The 16,913-nt window shown below is 42.5% G+C and overlaps 1 protein-coding gene across 1 annotated transcript in view; it reads left to right on the forward strand.

Annotated features, from left to right (window-relative positions):
• Window positions 1-14,526, forward strand: part of NUAK1 (NUAK family kinase 1) — a 147,729-nt gene extending 133,203 nt beyond the window's left edge. Inside the window, exons 5-7 of the mRNA XM_086918276.1 lie at window positions 2,219-2,338; window positions 7,784-7,916; window positions 10,095-14,526. Of these exons, the coding sequence (XP_086774402.1) occupies window positions 2,219-2,338; window positions 7,784-7,916; window positions 10,095-11,251 (1,410 nt within the window). The 3' untranslated portion in view covers window positions 11,252-14,526. The remainder of the gene's footprint in view (window positions 1-2,218; window positions 2,339-7,783; window positions 7,917-10,094) is intronic.
• Window positions 14,527-16,913: the final 2,387 nt, after the last annotated feature.

The raw sequence follows: 16,913 nt of genomic DNA on the forward strand, positions 1-16,913 counted from the left end.
AGAGAAGTGTTCACACAGTGGTGTGGAGCACTTAGTGTTTTTTTAAAATACCTCTCACACAGCAAAAGGACCCTTGGCGTCATGCTTTATCAGAGGGGTCTTCGCACCCCTCTGCGGGATGCGGCGTGCTACGACCGACTACGCGGGAGCACTTATAGTGGTAGACTATGTATGGTGCATGTGAGGGTATTTTCACAGTGCAGTGAGTGAGTGATGGGATGAGTGAAATTAAAAAGTGCCTGGCACATGGGACTCTTGAAAAAAAACTTTAATTCGGTCTCCGGGCTGGTACTTTTAAAAGAAGTGAAGTTCGAGGTATTTTTGTTGTAATTATGGACAGAACCTCATGTGTGCGTCGACATGTTTCGGAGGCTGAGCTCCTTCTTCAGGGCAGGGTGCACAACTTCCCCACCTTACTCAGGTATCTCAATGTAAAAACAATGGTATGTATTCATGGAAGTGAAAATAAAAATAAAATATGTGCCTGCAGTATAGGCTACAATGTACCTACAGCGGTATATCTCAGGAAAAATGCCATTCCAGCGGAGCCTGCGGTTGGGGGAACAGGGAGGAGAACTCCGATTGAGTTCATTGCGGATTGGCAATTATTACCCCAGAAGTTCAGAAGGCTCATGATGCTAGGAACCTAATTAAGACAAGTGATGCAAATGGCATTTTTCCTGAGATATACCTGTTGGTACATTGTAGCCTATACTGCAGACACATATTTTATTTTAATTTTCACTTTTGTAAATACATACCATTGTTTTTACATTGAGATACGTGAGTAAGGTGGGGAAGTTGTGCACCCTGTCCTGAAGAAGGAGCTCAGCCTCTGAAACATGTCGACGCACACATGAGGTTCTGTCCATAATTACGACAAAAATACCTCGCACTTCACTTCTTTTAATAGTACCAACCCGCGGACCGAATTAAAGTTTTTTTCAAGAGTCCCACGAGCCAGGCACTTTTTAATTTCACTCATCCCACCACTTACTCACTGCACTGTAAAAATACCCTCACATGCACCATACATAGCCTATCACTATAAGTGCTCCCGCGTAGTCGTAGGTCGTAGCACGCCGCATCCTGGAGAGGGGTGCGAAGACCCCTATGATGAAGCATGACACCATGGGTCCTTTTGGTGTGTGAGGGGTATTTTAAAAAACACTAAGTGCTCCACACCACTGTGTGAACACTTCTCTATTAGGTGGATTCTTGTTGCTTATGTAATCTGACTGGGGAGTACGAATCCATCAGTGAAACTCTCTTCCCCCCCCCCCCCCACTGTTTTTTCATCATTCATTTTTCATGATCATAAAGCAGTTAAGTATGACAAATTCAATTCCTTCATAATTAAGGCTCCTAGGTTTCCATTTTTACTGATTTTTACAGATAAATACAGACAGAACACAATGTGTTTCCTGCCTGTATTTATTTTTAAAAGCGGAAAAATACAGAAACTTGTGCTTCTTGTGAGTGACTCACCATGCTGTCTTTCGTGACTTCCAGAACAACAGCTGAGTAGACAGGCAGCATGGGAAATGTAAAAAACAGGGTGAGCTTTTTTCTAAATATATGCTTATCTTAAGATAAAAGTGTATTATAGTTGGGATATTTATCAGTGCGTGTAATATTTGGCTGCTTAATTTGCTAAAACACGACAGGCAGCAAAGTATGGCCGCATGTTTTTCCGTTAAATAAATGTGGAAATATAAAATTTTATGACCACTTATTCTCAAAACACAAAATAATTACGGATAAGTACGAATAAGATGGTAAAAAAATATGGATAAATACAGATAGAAATGTAAAAAAAAATATCATAAAACCAGGAGCCCTATTCAATATCCCTCGAAAAACTGGAAGGCCATAGTCTGATCTGAAAATTTAGCACAAGCTAGAGTCATGAATGCAAGAACACCTAGCAATCCTGCTTCCTTAATGCTCCTGCTAACAAGCATTGCGTAGCACTAATTTGACAAGATGTACTTTCAGTCTGTGTGATCTCTCTGGAACCTGCCTTAGAGGGCACACCTTACAGTCATCTTGGTAATGTTTGCTACTCTACTAATAGCGTATTGTTTAAAAACAATTATAACTCCACATGGTATCCAAAGAAATGCTTACTGGTATCTTTTATACATCACAAAATGAGCGCTACATATATGTTTTAAGATTCTGAAATGTATTTAAATTGTATGCTTATTTTCCACAGATTGCCGATTTTGGTTTATCAAACCTGTACCAAAAAGACAAGTTTCTTCAGACCTTCTGTGGCAGCCCGCTGTATGCGTCTCCTGAAATTGTTAATGGAAGGCCTTATCGAGGCCCGGAAGTAAGTTTTTGAAGACATTATTTTTAATCTTTAAAGTTATTTCATTTGGCCTTCCTCTGCATATTGCTTAATCTTTGAAGGCAGTCTCCTCTTTCCCTTGTGCTTCTGCAGTATAGTCATTCTCCAATTTATTTATACATCCAGGGGCGTAGCTTGGTCAGTAAGGGCTGTGTGAGCTTCAGATATTCCAACAATCACTCTGGCATATCATGGTAATCATTATTTGGGAAGCAGAGCATGAGGCGGCTTAAGGGCCATTGGAAAGATAAAAGAGTGCGGATTGTGAGGGGTACTTAAAGCACAGTATATGGTAAAATAACCATGGGTTAAGACCTTCAAACCAGACACGAGTGTGTGTGCGTTTTTTGTTAGAGAATTTAAAAATCACAGGTCAAATTGACCTGACATCTTACCATAGCCGATTGAAAGCTCCCGTACCCAACCATGGGGTTGATTCTGATGTCGGTGGGAAGGGCTCTGAATCTGATTCGGGTTTGCCAAAACAGATCAGGAGCCCTTGTTTCCGACCGACTCGTTCCTAGTTCTGAACGACCAAGTACAATGCCTGAAAACTGTTAGGGCTGGCCGAATCGGTTCCAAAGGGCATTCAGAGAGGTTTAGCCTTTCAGGAGCCGATTCGTACACCTCTATGGACTTGGTTTCCGAAGAAGCGAGTACAATGACCGATTCAGACAGCCTTTCCTATTCGGTTTGCACGGAACGAAAAGGCTGCTGGAATTTGTCTTTGGGAGCCCATCGCAAGCCCCTTCACCCGGGACCCTCGGAATCTGGCCTGTGGGGTTACCAAAGGACCCCCTCCCAGCCATGCAAAATGTGGCAGGTACCATGGGGTGCCCGCCACAGGGTACAAGATTTTCCCCAGCCTTTCCTTTTTTCAATGGGAACCTGTGTTCACGTTCAGAACACAGGCTCCCATTGAAGTCGATGGGAGTCCGACCGAATCGTATCCGGATGCATACAGAAGCATCGTACTCACTCGGTTGGACTCCCCCGGTCCGAGTTGTACAGAAAGCTTTCTGTAACCAATGCGGTCTGTATGCTTTCCAAACAAGATCTGAATCGGACCCTTAGTATTAAATAATAATTTTTTTAGGGGGATGTAACAGCCCAAACACCTCCCTGAAGCTATGCCCCTGTCTACAGCACAATAATTCACTGATGACCTTCATGCACTATTCTTTGCAGTTTCTGACTCCTTTTGCTCCATGGATGAGCATTTTAAGCACCCAATAATAGTCCTTCCTTGGAGCTTCTTCAGGGCACAAGAGATCTTCATTAAGTAAGCGAAATTCCAGACTGCCTCATTGTTGCTCTTTTATTCTAGCACATGCAACCATAGCACGAGCGCAGTAACTGTACTGCATTGACAGTGGCACCAAACAGAGAAGAGCATAGAGCATGTTTTGTTTGATAGTGTTGATCATGTTGGAGCTGAAGTTGGGAAGGGATGTATCCATGTCACTGATCTATTTCTTGAAATATACATTTAAAGCCCTTACATGTTAAAAACGAACAGTAATGCCAAAAGACATAACTACACACTACGTATCCTTCCAGGTTACATTTTAAAGTCTCAAAAGGACTCTGGAGAGAGAGGACTTCATACCATTTCATTTCATGTTCCAAGTATTGTGGGAGGAGTGTTTAATAAGTTCTGTGTCACGTAATTGTGTTAAGAGATCAGTTTAATTCTCTTGAAGAGTGTGCCAATGGCACATCTCCCCTATGGTAGAGACAATTTAAGTATAATCTGCTGAGACATTAAAGTTTGGTTTCAAGTTTACAAAATGGAGGGTGGCATACTGATATGTTGCATTCGCGGATTGTGTGGAGGGGAAAGAAAATACTCTGAGCATGGTGAAGGGAAGCAGGTGAGGGAAGCAATGAGAAACTGGAAGAATTAAGATGTAGATTCTTTGCATGCCCACCATGGGAGAGTGATGTAGGAATCTTAGAGCATGGGGGACTTTACGACACTGTGGAGATATTGTATAGTGGAGGTGTGTCTATGGATGCCTCCTAATTGGAGGCCGCTGGGTGTCCACAGATTGAACACGACAGGCAGGCTTGGGCTTAAACTACAGACGGGGCCTGGCTCGGAACTGCCCTGTGCCTGATAGCCTTACGGTGGGCTGAAAGGGCACACAGCACTCTTCAAGAAATATATGGAGGTTCACCCGGACTCCTGGGAGGTGGCCCATGAAAACTTTCCATTAGCCGTGCAGGACTGTTGGAGGTCGAGATGGGGGAGCAAGTGTAATTATTATTATTATTATTATTATTATATTTAAGTTTATAAAGCGCACAGTTACCCGTAGGTTTCCCGGCGCTAAAACCAAATGAGAGAGGGAGAGTAGGAAAGAGGGCAATTACAGGTTATATAACCAAGTGTTCGAGGCATATGGGCTGCAGATGGTACATTATGAATAGATCGCCATCTGGTGTTGGGCTCGGATGATTGCACTTTGTTTTTCTCTTGGAGAGTCTTTTGTCTCTTGGTGACTCCTCCCTTGGTTGGTAGTGCGCATGGGCATCGGCTCCATCCTTAGATTGTTTTTTTCCGCCATCGGGTTCGGATGAAGATCGAGACGCTCCAGATCAACTTCGCAAGAAAGTGATTTTCGGCGCGTACTCCCTTTCCAATTCGACGGTATTGTTATTCGAACGCGTTCATTTCCATTCCGACGCGTTACAAATTCAAAATAGAAGAGAAAAACTTGAAGCTACGTCGAAGAACAGGAGGCCTTTCTCGACGCAGCCAAGCCCGGAGTCCATGGAAAGGACTCCATTCAAAAAATGTCCAACGTGTGGTGCTAAGTTCCCACACAAGGACCTACACGAGGTGTGCAACCTCTGTCTATCGCCTGAACACGAATCCAGGGACTGCGAAGCCTGCGCAGCATTCTCCTCCAAGCTAACGATTAGAAATCGTCGAGCTCGAAGACACGAGGTTTCCAGAATGCAGGCGGAAGAGATCCCGGAGCTGTTCGGAGACGAACAAATCGAGGAAGAAGAGGACCAGTCGGGGTCGGAAGGGGAACAGTCGGAGGTTGAAGAACTCATCGAGCAACAAACCGTGAGTGACGACGTCCCCTTACCGAAAAACCGACCCCGTGCGGTAACGACCCCGCCCTCGGGCCCGGTCAAACCGCTGAAAAAAGTTTCCGACGCCCGCCTTCGGGCCCGGCAACGAAACCGAAACTGAAACCGAAACACTCGGACTCCCACCATGTCGGATCCGAGAAAAGGGCGACATCGACTTCGGCACCGAGGCTACATACAAAGGACAGCTCGGGATCGAAACATTCCATGTCGAGACATAAATATGACTTATCGCCCAAGAGACACTCGATACCAAGAAATTCGGAATCGAGCAAACATTCGGTTTCGAAAACAACAAGATCTGACGATCGAAAACAAAAGCACCTCTCGGAACCAGGACCCTCGGTACCGATTCAGGAGCAACAGACAGATCCCAAACAAAAGATCTTGTTTATTGATCCACAAACTGGGAAAGTGGTCACGAAGAAGAGAAAGAGTGAACAGTCAGAAGATAAACCTCTTCCTTCAAAAAAGAGAACAATGGGGACGAATATAACTCCTCCTGCTTCTCCTCGTCCTAGAGTGACACCCTCTTCTCCTATTCCTCACAATAGGCCAAATATTCAAAAACCATTTATGCAGCTACACCAAAATAAAGTGGTTCTTAGAACAAACCCAAAATTCTTACCGAAGGTTATTTCAGCATTCCACATCAATCAGTCAGTGGAATTACCGGTTTTCTTTCCAAAACCACAAACAGTAGCTGAAAGAGCCCTACATACACTGGATGTTAGAAGGGCCATATTGTACTACATAGAAAGAACACAAACTTTCAGAAAGACAAAACAGCTATTTGTTGCGTTTTCTCCCACACATAAGGGCAATCCCATCTCCAAAGCGGGCATTGCCAGATGGATTGTAAAATGCATTCAAATATGCTACGTAAAGGCAAAGAGAACATTAACTGTTCCTCCTAGAGCTCACTCTACACGTAAACTAGGAGCATCTATGGCATTTTTGGGAAACATTCCACTAGATGACATATGCAAAGCGGCTACCTGGGTTACACCGCACACCTTCACAAAACACTATTGTGTAGATGTGCACACAACACAACAAGCTAGAGTGGGACAAGCAGTATTAAAAACATTGTTTCAGACAGTTGCAACAGACACGGGCGACCACTGCTAGGGAGAGAACTGCTATATAGTCTATTCATAATGTACCATCTGCAGCCCATATGCCTCGAACGGAATATGCTACTTACCAGTATGCATCTGTTCTTGGCATAGAGGGCTGCAGAGTGGTACATGCCCTCCCAGCCTCCCCGGAAACCTGTGTCTGTTCCAACATTATCTTATTTAGATACACTTACATGGGCACTCTTATCTGTATTCTACTATACTACTCCATCTAACCCTACTATGGCAAAACAATCTAAGGATGGAGCCGATGCCCATGCGCACTACCAACCAAGGGAGGAGTCACCAAGAGACAAAAGACTCTCCAAGAGAAAAACAAAGTGCAATCATCCGAGCCCAACACCAGATGGCGATCTATTCATAATGTACCACTCTGCAGCCCTCTATGCCAAGAACAGATGCATACTGGTAAGTAGCATATTCCTTTTACCAGTCTGCAAAACTTAAGGTAGCAGGGTTCAGTACGCAACAGAAGAGGAAGGGAATTCCAAAGTGAGGGGGCCAGCCATGAAAAGGAACGGCCACCCATTCTGGATTTTTTGATTCTAGGAACCGAGAACAAGTGCTGATTAGATGATCGAAGAGTGCGGGGGGACAATGGTGCTGAACCAAGGAGTTAATATAGGGAGGGGCCAAACCAGCATTTATTCTGTACATTAAGCAGAGAGCCTTAAATTTTGTGCGGCTTTCAATGCGGAGCCAATGCAGAGTGCGTAGAGAATTGGAGGTAGAGGATGTATAGGGGAGATTACAGAGGCCTTGCTCCTGTGGAAGGTGAATAGATCTAAATCAAAGGCAGACCAGTTGCAGTGCACTGGACAACAGAGTGATGGTTACTGAAACCGAGAGCTATGTAAAATTCATCCCCGAGCATGGATTCAGATTAAGTGAACACAGATTTAAGGAGTTGAAAAATGACACACATAACACATGGCAGAAGGGCAATATCTCACAATGTACAGATCTTTAATGGTTTAGTGAGGGCCCCTTGAAGGCTTGGGGGGTCCCTTCAAGGGATGGGTGTCCATCTGCAACACTGGGGCTGCTGGGGCCAGTGTAGGGCACCTGCTGAGGACCTGCTTGTCTTGTGACTAAATAGCGCATGCGCTGTGATGCCTGTTGTATTCTGTGACAAGCCTGTCTTTCTCTTGTAACGGCTTCCCTTTTCTCCTCTGCGTAGGTTGACAGCTGGGCCTTGGGCGTGCTGCTTTACACTCTGGTTTATGGCACCATGCCTTTTGATGGGTTCGATCACAAGAATCTAATCCGGCAGATCAGCAGCGGAGAGTACCGGGAGCCGACGCAGCCGTCAGGTGGGAGTCTGCGCGAGAGAGATGCGCCCGCACGCTCCGCTGCCCCGCTCCCGCGAGAAGCAGAAGGCACGCACAGGACGCTTCCCTGTGTCTGTCATCAGAGCAGAGCTTCCGCTGCCCACGCGCCGCGCCCGCTGAAGATGCTTTCTTTGACATGCAGCCTGCTGACTTTGCCTTGGGGACTGTGCGAAAGCAAACCTCTCACCTGGTAAAGACGAGGCAATGTTGTCGCCAGTAGAAAGCGCAATTGCCCAGAGAGCCTGCCTCTTCATGCACACGAGAAAGACATTGAGACTGGCAGCGAGAGGTGTTTGAAGATTGCAAGACATTCATTGGTACAGAGTAGTGTTTGTATGCGTGTCTGCGTGAGCCTTTCTGTGTGTGCACTGTGTATGTGCTCTAAATCAATGAGATGTGACTGGTGATACGCAATGAGACACTAAATATATATGCAACACTTTACAGAACTCTTTATCACTGCAGGGCAGCTTCAATGGGAACCGCCCGTTGCTCATTAGAGACAGAATTTCCTTATTAGAGCTAAAATTACAAAGAAAAAGAATGTGCTGCACACATGCTCAATTAAGGGTTGAGCCTGAAGCCAGGCGCACATTAGTATTACACAGGACTCTAGTCGGGGTACCACGCGGATGGACGGCGTCCCCCCACTCATTTTACCGAGAGCTCGATAGCTGGAGCTAATGGAGCCACACATTCACTCTTTGGCCTCTCTGGGGCGAGATCAGAGCTCATTCAGAACGCTGCTCACGCGCTGGTCTCTCTGATGCAATCGCATTTTAGGGGTGAGCGAGGGGAGGCAATGAGTATCAGCTCTGAAGATGACGAGGGATACTCCTGCTAAAGCCTGTGCATGCATCCTTGCTGTGGAACTAACAGAGTTCAGTTGTAAATGAGGCCTTCAATAATGCCCCCAAAAGAATGCTTGAGGCGTTGCGCTACGTATGCACCACTTCTTGCCTTCATTGTGACCAACCAGGTACTTTGTGCCCTTGTTCGCGCGTAGACACTGGTTATTAATTTCAGTATATCTCACATCTATGGCTGCCGATGACTTCCTTTTCGGATTGTTTTTGGAATAGCATTACCATCAATGCTTTTTCATAAATAGCTTTACTCTGGGAAGACATGCACGGTTGACTTCATTATTTCTGCATTACGCACTCAGTCGCAGCGTTAAACTATTACTTTTTTTGTGTCTGCCATTTGCCCCAAGAGTTAAGGCTTTTAACACGCAGGCTAGCAGCAGGGTGGATATTTGGGCTTTAAAAACCTTTGACTTTAAAACATATGGATTTGTTTGTCTGCAAAGGTGTTAAACCTGACATTCAGCGTTCTTATCTCATGGGAGAAACATATTTTCTTTATGATAAATGTACAGGGTAAAAGATCATGGCATTGTGCATCTGTCTAATACCAATTCCTAGAACAATAAGGACCTTGATGCTTACTTAGATCTCTACTGCCTAGTACAGAAATGACATTCAAGAAACGAATAGTAAAAAAAAAATAAGTCCATGCATATCTTCTGCATCCCTTTTTATTCCCTCTCTTAATTGTGTCCCGTTTCTGTTTAGCAATTGTGGGTGCCTGCTGTCTGAGTAAAGTGTCTGCATTGTTTGATATTGGTCTAAGAAGCTAGCAAAATATTATCCCTGCTGGCACAGTCTGATGTGTCACAGTCGAGCCCTACTAAAATATCATCTCAGTAGCACAACAACATAGCTCTTGCGGACGGTCCGATAAGGTTGGTGCAAACATGCTACATCTTCAAGTGCACAGAGTCTCATTGTAGCTGTTTACTTACCTGGCTAGCATTGCTACCCGGAAAAAATAAATATGCATAAACCGGAAGTGGACTACCGATGACCCATTATAACGAAAAATTGAACAGTCTTTAGGCTATCGATACTAATAACAAGCTCCTAAGAAAGTTAGCACTGCACTGCTGGAAAAACCTGCTATGTACGTTCTCCTCGTTGAACTTCTCATCAGTGCTGCTCCATACACCAAGAGTTCTCCTTATGAGAGTTCTTTAGACCAGCCTACCTAAACACATATATAATAGTTTCTTGCAAGCATTAGTCATATAATTGTGTACTCAGTTCTGTGCAATTTTTGCATCCTGTGAAATCACAACTTTTTTTTCTATTTTAACAGATGCCCGAGGCCTAATAAGATGGATGCTGATGGTTAATCCCGAACGTCGAGCCACCATTGAAGATATTGCCAATCATTGGTGGGTCAACTGGAGTTACAAGAGCAGTGTTTGTGACTGTGATATTTTAAAGGACTCGGAGTCCCCACTCCTGGCCAGATTTATTGACTGGCATCATCGTTCCTCTGGTCGCTTGTTGGAGGCTGAGATCAAAAGTAAGTGCCTTTCCAAAACGCCTGCCCCTGAAGCGACGCTGGAGCGACAGAGATCCCTGAAGAAATCCAAGAAGGGGAATGACATTGCACAGACTCTTCAAGGTGAAGGTGATGAAAATGTATCCAAGTCCATCTCTAAGAGACCAAAAAGCATCTTAAAGAAACGAAGCAGCAGTGAGCACAGGTCACACAGTACAGGGTTGATTGAAGGAGTGGTTCCCAATAATGCTTTGCCTTCTTCTTTTACGACTGAGAAAGATCTGTGCCGAACTGGTGTGTCTGTCATCAGTGCTGTGGAATTGAAAATACCAGGGAAAGGTGGCACCAAGCAGTCTTCTCCAATGCCGAAAAAGGGCATCTTGAAGAAGACACCACAGAGAGAATCTGGGTACTACTCTTCACCGGAACGAAGCGAGTCCTCAGAACTGTTGAACAATGACGATGGAACTGAAAGCAGCGACACATCCCCAAAAACATCGGACCCACCTAGAATTCTTTCCCATAGCCTGTCGTACCGCCGCAAAGGCATATTGAAACACAACAGCAAGTATACCACCTGCGGCACTGAGGTTGCTTTGGTCAACCAATCCGAACAAGTTCTGAAGTCGGTGGAAGACACATCCATGTCTGGAGAAGGACTCTCTCGTAGTTACAGCCGTCCTTCTCCTGTAATTAGTGATGACAGTCTCCTCTCCAGCGACTCCTCTGATTTGCTCGATTTACCAGGGAATCGACAGGCGAGGCAGCGAATCCGCACCTGTGTCTCAGCGGAAAATATCCTGCAGCTGAATGACTTTGAAGGACTGAAGAAGTATACCCGCCCTCAGAACCTGAAACGCTACCGTAACCGGTTGGCGGACAGCAGTTTTTCCCTCCTTACAGATATGGATGATGTGACTCAGGTGTATAAAAAGGCTCTGGAGATCTGCAACAAATTAAACTGAGGGAAGGAAGTCAGACGTTAGGAGTTGTCAAAAGGAAACTATCCAGTGTACCTTTATGATGGAATAAAAGTTGAATAGTTCATTGCTGACAGTTGAAGTTTACGGCAGTTGAAAAGTTGCTTTCTGCTAAATTCCCACATTTTGTGGTTTGACCAAAATCAGACATCTAAGGAGATGACATAAATCTATACTTAAAAATGCATGTCCTAAGAGTGCCAGACCTCTCAAAAAGTGCAGTTGTTCCAAAGTCTTATTTGTTTTAGAATAGTGGATTGCCTGAAAAGTAGAAGTTCACCCTCCACCCTATCCTAAATCAAATGCATGTCAAATGAGATTCATATGCTTCAGATGATGTATCCATACACACCAGTTCCAAGAATAAAAGAACCATTTATTGAGCAAAAGGCAAGGTTATAAGATTTCAATGGGAGGCTAATATTAGAACTGTCCACAGAGACAAGTTACATTTTCCAAAGTGCTACTCGTTGCAGAATTTCGACTAAGCTATGCGATAATAAACCCTGACTGTGTATGCTGCGACCAGTGCAGGGTTCAATCTTAACTTTGCAGGTATGAAAAGTTTGGGTAACACAACAATCCTAATATGTCGCCTAAGCCAGTTTCCATGATGTCAACTGCTTTTATAGGGGTCTTCTCTCAGGAATCTGCTTAAAACTTACTCCTTGCCCTGCCAGCCTACATTAACTGTAGTTAATCTGATGTGAGGCAAACTACTGTAAATGTGCTGCTTTAGAAGTCACAATGACAGTTAACAGGTGTGTTAGCTGTGCTTGTGGACACATGAGTGCCAAAAAGACTGGCCTGAGGCCCCACTTTCAGGGCTGCAATGGGAACACCGTTTGTTGGCTATTGTAGCATCTTTATGCCATCGCATACTCTTGTATATGTACCGTGAAAACCAATTTAGGTTATGAGGGACAGAGAACACACACAGCAATATGCAGGTGCAAATGTGAAATATTACAAGTGACTATAATGTGCAGATTGTGGAAACTGCAAATACTACAGTCTGCCCTGCAATTCTAACTGTGGTATACTTTACCAACATGCCAAATGTTACCAGTCCGTCAAGTTAAAAAATCCTATCAACAATATTCAGGGATATTTCCAAATGTGGATAAACAGATCCACAATGCACAAAAGATTAACAGCTTTTTTTTTTTAGCTCAACAACTGGACGTAAATTTGCACTGTCAGCAAAGGATACTTGATTTGAGGATACCAAGGAGTGTCACAGAATATCTCATTAGAAAGTTTATCTGTACGTTATTATGTGGTTGTATAGAGGCATGTGGTGGAAGAAATAGCGTTGTAAGTCAGAGAAAGCCCTTCCAAGTTATATGACGTCTTGTCTAACAGTTTAACTGAGGTCAGTTTTTAGTAAACTAACTTTGGAAGGATGCAGATTTGAAGTGGTAGGGGGATTGATGTTTGTAAAATAGGATTGTATATGACAGAAACAGCTCATCACCTCTGACTGTGATATTTGAATACAGTTGAATTGAATATATATAATATATATCGGCATTATCATCTGTCATTAAGGTTGAAGTTGGTACACGGACAGGACCTTAATGTCATTTGGAGGAATAATGAGAAGGTAATTGAAAAACCTGGAGATAGAAAGAGTTGGAGAGAGAAAATGAAATGTGTAGTGTATATGGTCTTAGAAATGGATAAATTAGGAATGTTTATTCCCATAAAGGTACATTTTAGCCAAGATCTACTGGATTAATGTTGTTGAAAATACAGTGCTTACCTAACTGTTTTGGACAAATTCAATATTTATTCTAAGTGAAAACAAATGTAAAAAGCCACGATAATGAATGACTCGGATGTTTCTTCTGAGCCTGTTGTGTAAGCCCGTAATGTTGTGATGTAATTGTAGCACAATTTGACCTGAAGTCCAGTGGGTAGAACAAACGTAACATCAAAGACCTCTAGCTCCATCTAAAAGCTTCTTCTCATCCACCTTGCATGTTATGGACTTTGAACGCGATTTGAACATAGACTACTTTCGGCTCTTTTTGCATTATACAGGAAGATAAAAATGACGGAGAAATCCCCTTTTGACGAGTCTGGTTGTTTATAACACAGGCATGACTTTTTAGAACAGTCTTTCAAGAAGAAATCAAAAGACAAAGAACTCACTAGAAATCTTCTAAAATCCATGGTGCTGTAAACATTTCATCCCAATTTTTCCAAATGCTGTAGAACCAGGACCATAATAGTGGCAAACATTACAGACATTGGCACACTTATGGTGGCTTTGGCTCTCCATCATGGTACTAGAGTCACCTGACAATACCTTGAACTATTCGCACATTAATTGACTTTAGGGAGACTGTCTTCCAAATCATTGCTCATGTACTTTTCAAAAAAGCTTCTCTCAGTGTGTCAAACTTTCTTAACATCTTGGTAGATTTAATAGGAACATGCCTATTTTGAAACAAGTTGTACTGCATTAGGCAGTTAACATTTACACAAAAACAAATACTTGCCAGGCAGATTTTTAACTGCTTCTTGGTTTCCCCAGCAAACCAGTCTGCTCTGTTCTCACGATGCACACAAGGTCTCCTTTCCAGTTCTTAACTAACTTCCTAAAAATCCCCCTGTGACCAGGACTTCCTAGACGTCACAGTGTAGGAGTCAAACCATTGTCTTATTAATAGAGGTCATTGGGACTCCTTTGGATAACCTCCGCACACAGCCTTCAGTGAATTAAAAATTATGGAAACTGGGCTGAAATATGATTATTCCTAGAATTATTAAGAGGTTTCATAAAAGCTTAAGATGAAGAGATTTTGCCTGAGGCTACTGTTCTACATAAATAAATACAAATGTGAACGAATGATTGACTGCTTATTGCCAAACTGGAAATATGCTGTAGGGACTTACTGGCATGCTATCATTCCTAGAAGAAAGAAAAAGACTTGACTGCACATTGTTATTATTAGTATTGTGATTTTTTTTATTATTTAATGGTTATTATTTTTTTGTAATGTAAAAGTGTCTTTTTTTATTTGACAATGCCTTCTTATTATTTATTGCTATGAAAGCCATTTCAAAGGTATAATATATTTGGTGTAATTTAATTGGTGCATTTTATTTTGCAGCTCCTGCCAAAATTTGTGTTTTAGTGGTATTTTAGTTTGAGCCCCAGGAGGCACACTTGGGAAATGCTGGATAATCACCTAAAATGTTTGTATTTTTATCTGATACAGTTTTTTATTAATTAAAGTTCAATCATCAAATTATTATTGTCCCTGGATGTAATTGCATTGTATGCTGAACTGAGTGAGTGAATTGAGTGAGACCAAAAAAGTTGAAGTAAATGGTCTTCAAGGTATCAGCGATTTCGACAGTAGTGGCGGCGGCAAGCCACAAGGTCAGAGTTTGTTCATAAGCAGTGAATCAAATTTGAGTTGCAATGGTGCTGGGGTTATGTTGAGGATCGAATATGTTGTAATTGAGGTGCTTTGTTGCAGAAGAATGCTGAGAACTTGTTGTGAAAGTCCTGTACGGGAGGGGGGGGGTGATGTTGCTGGAGATGGCGGCTGGAGGAGTGGAGAAATATATGATGATGGTTAAGATTTCCTTGCTGCTGTTAGTGCTGGTGTCAATGCGATCTGCAAGAGGTGTGCTCTTGGTGTTTGGCATCTGCTGGTTGAGGCATCTTAGGGTTGATTTGAAGATGTCTTTATTTACCATTTCTTAATTTAGGCAGGAATGATTATTTAAAGCTCGAACTTGAGAAGGACGGTCTTTAATTTTCAATCTTTCTAGTGAAGGAAGTTTAAGTTTTGTGGTTTCTCACCAATCCCAATTTAGAAGGAAGTATAATTCTTTATTGATTGTGTTAAGAACCTGAAAGTCTCTTGGATAGGTTACACTTAGACATTTGCCTTGCTGAGGCATGGAAAATTAAATGCAACCATGATTTAGTTCAGAATGGAAAGACTTAAGAAGAGTTTAACATTCAGATACTTAATGGTTCAAAATGTGTCTTTGATGTTGCAGAGACTACAAAAGCTATCCTATGAATTTATAAGAAAGTCATTTTGGGTGCCAAAGAATTATTTATGGTGGGAAACATCAATAGGGCACTTATCACACAAACATTTCCCTGTAACACAATACTTTTTCTCACAGTTGCAATTTCCCTGAATTCACCCTGTTGAGTGTGATATGTCATATACCTTTTTCTGCTCAAATGACATGGGATCCAATAGACCATAACCAGTATCAAGCCAGTGATTTCTCAGTGTGTTGCTTTACTGCTGCAATATATAGTTGGTGTTTCTCAGTTTGCTGAGGCAGAGATTGAGTAACTCAAGTTCCTTGTGGCAGAAAGAGAACTGCTGTTGCGGCCTGGCATCTCTCTAGGTAGTGTCTTGCGTGTGTTAAGTGGTAGTTCCTGGGGAGTTTCAAATATCTCACCTGCTCCTATTATTTGTATACATCAGACCACTGAGAGTGCTGAAATACCATAAATATTCTATACACAGCTCCACCCTGAAACTTACTAACAGAATCTCCAATTTCCACGCCAATTTCTTCAGGTCGATTAAAGTTTTATTTTCTCGCTAAGAGATTACTCTGTGTTTTTTATTTTTTTTATTTAGGTTATCAAATAAGTCTGCAGAAATATGAAGAACATTTGGTTGGAATTAACATACAAAATACCAGCATCTTCCATAAAGCAATTAGTCCCTGTCTTGATCTGACAGACCCAACCTATCCTAACCAGAACCCATAAAGAGTTCCTTTGGAAAAGAGCAAGAGAAATTTGGAGGAACAGGCTAGTAGCCATGAGAGGTCAAAATCCAAATGAAGAGTAATTCTGGAAACTCAGCCGAGTTCCCTAACAGCTGAAGTAACAACCATTAAAACAGGTAAAAGGAAATAACCATAGCAGTAACTATTATTAGTATTGGAAAAGTCAATAAAAAGACATCAGAAAATCACTGTTCGCAGTTCCTCACAGCAATTTTGGGCAAGAGTAGCATAGTTAAGTGCAGGAGGACATGACCGGGGGAGATGTCCCTAAAATACTTTGCCTCTCTAACTAGGAATACATACTATATAGAAAAGCACCAAACATGCTGCAAACTTTGAATGTTGGATCATCTCTAGCCAATGGGAAAAGATCTTCTGATGATCCATCATCTTCTCTTTCTATTCCCATGGTAGAGGTCCTTGTTGACATGTTATTTGAATGTTGCTACAGCGAATTACAAAAAGTTCCATCTTGGAAGGTTCTGAGGAGAACCTTTGCAAGCCTAATCTTTTCACTGTTCAGTGTCCCATTGTGTAACAATGTGCTACTCTGTGAATTGAAAGATTAATATCAAGCATGTCCTGGTTAGATCATGAAACTTGAATCAATAGCAAGCATTTTCTTTCATCATCATATTTGGTCGTTATAAGCATGAGGCAAAAGTAACTATCAAAAATACGATGAAGTCCTGGTGTGAGGAAGGAAATAAATACATTTTGAAGCAAGTAGCACATTATATGAAGATGTTAAGTTCTACAGTTCAATTCTAACGTTAAATCAGCAGTTGCAAAAAGGCATTTCTTTTAGTAAAGGGAAAGGAAACAATAAAGGAAAATATTGAGGCCTAGCAGGGAAAGAATG

The sequence above is a fragment of the Lissotriton vulgaris genome, chromosome 1_1 (assembly GCF_964263255.1).
Source record: "Lissotriton vulgaris chromosome 1_1, aLisVul1.2, whole genome shotgun sequence".
In the NCBI taxonomy this organism is placed as follows: domain Eukaryota; kingdom Metazoa; phylum Chordata; class Amphibia; order Caudata; family Salamandridae; genus Lissotriton; species Lissotriton vulgaris.